Source organism: Varanus komodoensis, unplaced genomic scaffold (genome assembly GCF_004798865.1).
Source record: "Varanus komodoensis strain SLA01 unplaced genomic scaffold, ASM479886v1 scaffold136, whole genome shotgun sequence".
Classification (NCBI taxonomy): Eukaryota; Metazoa; Chordata; class Lepidosauria; order Squamata; family Varanidae; genus Varanus; species Varanus komodoensis.
Window position 1 is genome coordinate 497,671 of NW_025335395.1, and position 7,094 is coordinate 504,764.

At 45.6% G+C, this 7,094-nt stretch overlaps 1 protein-coding gene across 1 annotated transcript in view; it reads left to right on the forward strand.

Annotated features, from left to right (window-relative positions):
* The window catches only part of LOC123019759 (vomeronasal type-2 receptor 26-like), a 29,114-nt gene extending 24,389 nt beyond the window's left edge, over nt 1–4,725 (forward strand). The window contains exons 4-5 of the mRNA XM_044422817.1: nt 2,681–2,807; nt 3,815–4,725. Of these exons, the coding sequence (XP_044278752.1) occupies nt 2,681–2,807; nt 3,815–4,725 (1,038 nt within the window). The remainder of the gene's footprint in view (nt 1–2,680; nt 2,808–3,814) is intronic.
* Nucleotides 4,726–7,094: the final 2,369 nt, after the last annotated feature.

Sequence of the window (7,094 nt, forward strand, 5' to 3'; positions counted from 1 at the left end):
ATTGTGATGGATGAGGTGAAAGGCCAGTGAGAGGCATGGACTACCATGTTCTTTTGCAAATGTCCAAGGATGGAGCTGTTCTCAAGTGTTTTTGTCCCATACCACCAAGCGGACTCCAACTTCACCCTCCCTGGCTGTTTTATTGGAGATGCTGCAGTGCTCCTTCTTGACTCCAGGAGGATTCACCTCATGCACTGATCTGCTCTGTTGGTCACTGGGAGATTTTGCATGGAGTTTCCCTGGAAAGCTGAGCACAGCCAGCTCCATTTCTGCCCTGCGAGTGGAATCCAGGGAAGACAGGCATCTTCTGAAGCTTTGTCTGGGTGCACCGAATAAGGTCAAGTTGCAGATTGCATGGCTCACTAGTTTGGACTCACAGAAATGCTGGAGCCTGTGTGCTCCAAATGGCATTCCTTTCCCTGGGAATGAAGAGGAGGTGCTTCTGGATGCATCACATGCAGCAGAGGTCCAAGTGACTTCTGGGAACTGGTGCAAGTGGCTGCATCTCTGGGGGGGGAGGCATATGTCAGCTCCATTGCACCCTTGAGTTACAGCCTGGCCTATGTTCTCCTTGTATAGGGAACCTCATGTCTATACTAATGCCATGCAACCTTTGTGGAGCTACCTTGGCACATAGGCAGTGGTTATTGTGTGATGTAGCAAGTAAGCTTCTGAATGGGACTCCTAGCTATGGCAGCATTACATCAGTGTTGAAGCTTGACTTCCTAGTGGCTGAAAACGCAAGCTGACACTTTTCTTGTGGATAGATTAAGACACAAACTGCATGTTCACACAATCATAAAATCATAGTTTGGGAAGGGGCCTTATAGGCCCTCAGGTTCAACCACCTGCTGATGCAGAACAGCAATTTACACCATCCCACTCACATGACTGACTTGTTGCATGTGGAATTCATCCAGTGTCGGAGAGCATACTGCCTTCCTGGTCCAACTGTCATTTTTCTGGAACAGTTAGGATAATTTTCTGATATCCTGCCTGAATCTGGCTTTTTTCATCTTGAGTCTATTGTTCTGTCTCCTACACACTGGGTTGAGAGAGAAGAGATATTGTTGTTCTTCTCTGTGATAGCCTTTCATGCACATGTAGAAGGCTCTCCTATCTCCCCTCAGTCTTCTCTTCTCTTGGCTAAAGCAGTCTAGTTCTCTCAGTCTCTCCTCACTGGGCTTTGTTTCCCGATCATGGGTCTTCTTTGCTGCCCTCTTCTGACCCCTGCCCAAGTTGTCTACATCTTTCTTCAACATTGGTGCCCAGAACTGGACACAGCACTTCAGATAAGGTGTAGTCAGTGCTTAGTAAAGTGAAACTATGATGTCATGAGATTTGGAAGTGAGTCTTCCATTTATGCAGCATTTGCTATTAAAATGGCATTTGTCCTTTTTGCAGCCACATCACATTGCTGACTCAAATTCAGCTTGTGATCCACCATAATTACAAGATCCTTCTACCTTGTGACATTGTTGAGCCAGGCATTCCCCATTTGATAGCCATGCATTTGGCTTCTTAGATTCAAAACTTTGCCCAGTCTCATTGTACTGCTTTGAGTCTACTGCTCCATCCTCTAAGAACATAGGAATTCAGTTTTTATCTTCCTGCATGTTAGAAAGCCCACCTTCTCAAAATTTAATAAGTATTCATTGAACTTCCTTCTCCAATTTATTAATGAACAAGTTGAAGAGCACCAGGCCCACAAATGACCCCTGCAGGAGCCCACTTCAGACCTCTATCCATTTAGAGAAGGTGCTGCTGATGAGCACTCTATGAGTCTGATTCTGTCATTGGTTGTAGGGCCACCTAAGAGTCCTACCATCCAGTCCACTGTTTTTTTGTTTTTTCATTTATCAGGATGTTGTGGGGTACCAAGTGAAAAGCTTTGCTAAAGACAAGTTAGATTATATTCACAGTATTTACTTTGTCCATTTTGGAGTTTTCAAATGTACTGATATGATACCCAGAATTGTAGAGGGAAAAAATCCATTAAGAAGAAAAAGAACAACTTCATAATTCTTTGGAAATGATAGTGGTTCATTTGGAGTTTTCCTCTTCTTCTTGATGATGCTAATGATGGTGGTGGAAGAGTGGAAGTGACAGAAAGCTTTCTAGGTTGGACTTGGCAAATAAAGGCATCTATAATTTCATGTAAATAAAGAAATAAGAGAGCAGGAAAGGCCCTTCTCAGGTGTGGAACTTAGCTTCCCTAAGAAGAGAGGGACTTCACCTGCATTGTAGCCAGATGTGAAATCCTCTTAAAGAACAGCCATTTGGGAGACTTCTGCCCATTTTCTTAAAAATTATTAATGATGAATGAGGGCACATCATGCTGCCCCACACCAACACATTGTATGGGTCCTGTTGGAAAGCTTTCCTGAACTGCAGTTCTGTTTCTCAAGGATACTGTGAATCAATTCCATTTATGATCTTGCCATATTGTACAGTTCAGTATTGGTTATTCCACATGAAATGAAGGATTTCAGTACACAGAAAATTGAATGCATGAAAGTGTTTTAGTGTAGAACATAAATTGGCCACACTCAAAAATTATTTCAAACAGGGTCTGGTGATTACTGGGAGTAGACATCTGACTAGGAATGTGCAGACTGACCAATTCCCTGCCAAGAAATGGACTCCTCACACTGCTCCTTCTCCTCCTCTTTACTGCCAGGTGACGCCTCGTTCCAGGTGCGTGGAGAGCTGTCGCCCTGGTTATGCAAAGGAGAGTCAGGAAGGGAAACCACCTTGCTGCTACTTTTGTGCCCCGTGTGCAGAAGGGACCATCTCCACTCAGGAAGGTGGGTCTCCATAGAGGAAAGGGTTTTTCCTTTGGGTGTTGGGCAAATGGAGTCTGCCCAAACTCTCTATGTGCAATAGGTGGCTCATTTGGAAATGAGCTAATGCAAGGAAGAGTTTAGTGAGCAAGCAGGGAGTCTTTTCAGTTGTGTCCCTTTCTCAATGGAGCATTTTACCCAGGATGTCTTAGGCACTGCCAAAGGTGATATGATCCCAGTGGCAAGGAAAGACATCTTAATTTGCTTAGCCATTTTAGCTGAGTTGATTCTCTTCTTCCTTGCTTTATCTCAATTGTGATGAAGTTCTTTTCTTAGGAATTAGCTGGTGATCGCTTTAGGACATGATTGTTGAGGGTAGCTTTTGAAGTCAGGACAGTACCCAAGTGGTGCTCCAAGCATGCCCATTCCATCCTGCCTCTGTGAGTTGGCTGTTCAAGCAACCCCTGTGAGAACTTCTGTCAGATCCTGACCCTGTTTAGCAACTGGTGGACCTATCTACATGACTTTCCATTGTAGGCAGTATAAAAATAAATCAAATGAAATGAAAGCTGGCCACTTCCTACCACTTGAACTTGGTTGAAAAAACCACTTGTTCTTGAGAAGCAGATGAGAAAACTGCAGAAATACTACCTGAACCAGTTATTTATTTATTTATTTATTTATTTATTTGATGAATATTCCACCCCATTTAGCCCAAAAGGCCAAAGTATATTGTTACTTTTCTGAGCTCATGTTGACTCTTTAGTTATAACTGTCAGGAACTCCATCCTGTCCTCCAGGGGTGGCATGTCCTGAAACTTCTGATGTCCTGATGGGGTGGCATGTCCTGAAACTTCACAGCTTCATGAGTTGGTGATTCCACAGACAGAGGCTGCAAAGAAAAGGTGTGCCCCCTTATTGAGGAGTTTGGCTTTGGTCCCTGCCAGAACACACACATTCCCTTCTTTCCCAAATGAAGTAGATGCTGTTTAGGATAGTGTCAATGCTGAAGAGGGTTCCCATCTTTCCAGATGCAGAGCAGTGCAGCAGGTGCCCTGAAGATCAGCACCCAAACAAGGACCGAGATCGCTGTGTCCCCAAGAGAATTACCTTCCTCTCTTATGAGGAACCTTTGGGGATTCTCCTGGCTTCCTTTGCCCTCATTTGGCTTTTAAGCACAGGCATTACGCTTGGAATCTTCATCCAATTCCGAGAAACTCCTATTGTCAAAGCCAACAACAGGGACCTCTCCTACATTCTCCTCGTCTCCCTCCTGCTTTCCTTTTTGTGTTCCTTCCTATTCATTGGCCAGCCAGGCAAAGCAACTTGTCTGCTCCGACAAACAGTCTTCAGTATCATCTTCTCAGTTGCCACCTCTAGTGTGTTGGCCAAAACCATCATGGTGGTGCTGGCCTTCCTGGCCACCAAACCAGGGAACAGGGTGAAGAGATGGCTGGGAAAGAGTTTGGCCATCTCCATTGTGATTTCCTGTTCCAGTGTCCAGGTTGTCACCTGCTCCATCTGGCTAGCCATGGCCTCACCTTTTCCTGACTCTGACATGCACTCCCAGTCTGGACACATCATCCTACAATGCAATGAAGGGTCTCTCACAATGTTCTACATTGCCCTTGGCTACATGGGCTTCCTGGCTGCCATCTGCTTCACAGTGGCTTTCCTGGCCAGGAAGCTGCCCGGGGCCTTCAATGAGGCCAAGCTGATCACCTTCAGCATGCTGGTCTTCTGCAGTGTCTGGGTGTCCTTCGTGCCCTCCTACCTGAGCACCAAGGGGAAGTACATGGTGGCTGTGCAGGTCTTCTCCATCTTGGCCTCCAGTGCTGGGCTGCTGGGTTGCATCTTTCTTCCCAAGTGCTACATCATTGTCCTGCGGCCTGATCTGAATACAAAGGAACATCTCATGACCAAAAGCAAAGATTCCATGTGACTGAAGGGACTGGACCTGGGAGTTGGATTCTTCACATCTGCTGCCAGGATTGTATTTTCAGTAGTGGCCTACAGGAGGTTGAATGAACCCTCTGGAGAGGCTCACCTGCTATGTACACTGTGACTTTTGGTAGCATGTGCAGACTTATCTTGTAAGCGTCAAAGTTCCTTCAGTACTTTTTGCTTTAGACCTGTAAGAGTAGATTTCAGTCATTACCATATTGCTGGATTTCACTGTGGGTTGTAATTGGGGTCTCAGGTTTTTGAAAGTTTTACGTTTTTTCTCCTTGCTGTATTTTTGTCTTTGTAATTTTTCTGAACCATCCAGAGAATTTTAGCTATTGGCTTGCTACAGTAAGGGAATGAATATATCCAGCCAGCCCTGCTGCTGAATCTGTTTTGTCAACAGGCTCCTGTTATTCCTACATTCAATTGACACTCTTCATCATTTCTTGTGTGGTGACCAGAGCAGCTCACAAGGTCGTGCTTTATATTTGATCCTTCAAACAACAACCTTGTAATGTCTGTGACTGGCAAAAGATCGTCTTTCGAGGTTCATGCCCAAGTGGGGAGGAGAACCTGTGTCTTCCCAAACAAAGCAAACATGGTTGGAGCACCTCCATTGTTGAACCACCTTCTCTCCACTCCTCAGTAAAAAAGAAGCTCTCCCTGTTGAGTTTTAGCCTTGCTATATCCTAAGACCTGCTGCTTTGCCAGGTAATTGTAGGCAACAGAACACCTGAAAAGGAGGCTCTTGCCCTCCAGAATGCCTTGAACATGTTGAGATCTTTTGCTGGGGTTTAATGCACACAGCCAGACAGAACAAAGCCTGGTTTTGCATTTGAGGTCACACACACAACACTTACAAAGGACAGGAAAGTTCATTCATCTTAAAAACAGAGGACAGGCACAAACTTTTCACCTGATGGTGCCCAGAAAGCAAATATTCCTGTTGCATTCCTTTCTTCCTGTAGATGTCCAACAAGAGAAAGTGGGAAAGGGTGGAGAAACCCAGTCCCTTAGCCTGTCCACCAAGGCCTGAGAAATGTGGACGAGACACAATTCAGGGCCATCCCACAGAGGAACTTCTGGATCTAAGGGCAGCTTGACACTGAGTTTGGCATTTCAATTTTCATGCCTGTATTCACGAATATGATCAAGTGACATCATGCATTAATTTGTGTGGTGTAAACTGGAGGGAATGGATGGTCCTGTTCAGTTGTCTCATCTCATGATATGGGGCAGTTTTAAGTTCAGTGTGGACTGAGGGCCATTTAATGTTTGGTCCTCACTGAATTTACCGAGTGAGATCACTTTTCATGCCTTGCCCAAATAGAATATTGTGAATGGGGAATCTTCTTCAGCCTTGTTACTCAGACTGAGGTTTTCAGAAGATGCTGGTTATCAGGACAGAAGCTATTGGGAAAGGAAGCCTGATCCTGACAGGACATTCCTGCAACTTAAAGGAGAATCTTGACCACTTTGGCTAGTGCAGTTTCTGCCTAAAGGCCTCGCTAAGCCACATAGTCCATTTTCTGCCTTTGTACAGAATCCAGTGTGGTTTCAGCAGTTTTGCAGAGACTTTTTTCCTTTCGCTGCACTACTCCTGGACCAGCTGCAAGTCCAGGAAATTGCAGTGCTGAGGCTTCTGCCCCTTAGAATGATTGCAGTCACAGTGATTCCTTCCAATTCTTGCCAAACCTTGAAGGATTTCCCTTGAGATGTTTTTCGCTGAAGAATGTCAACAGCAGAATCTCAAGCATCATAAAAACATGTTCACAGTGGCTGCAGAAATCTAGGCATGGGTGCTGCCAAGATGACCCCGTGCCCAGGAGAGTCTGAGCTGAACCTGGAGGGAGCTGGGTGGGGAGGGGAGGGATCTGCAGGGTTGAGACTTCTGTCCATTCCCTTCCATTTGGAAACATATAAACAGAGAAACAGAGTGAGAGAAGGGGTCTCCCAGGTCATCTAGTCCAACCCCCGGCTCGAGCCAGCTCTGCTCAAAACATGCTTAGAATGAAACAAGAAATCAAAATGCTCATGGACGTGGTGGCAAGGTTTCTCCATTATTTCTTGCTGTTGCACATGTTGCATATTGCTCTGCCATTGATAGACTGTGTGCTGGGTGGTGCCTCCTTCCAGGTGTGTGGTGATCTGTCAGCCTGGAAACAACAAGGAGGTTCTGAAAGGGAAGCTGCCCAGCTGCTGTGCTTGCACTTGATGTGCAGAAGGGGCCATCCCTCCTCAGGAAGGTGGGTGCCCCCAAGGAAATGGTGTTCAATTAAGTAGGGGTCCCAATCCCTGTTAGGAGCTGTGCTATACAGCAGGATGTGAGCGGTGGGCAAGCAAGTGAAGCTTCATTTGTACTTG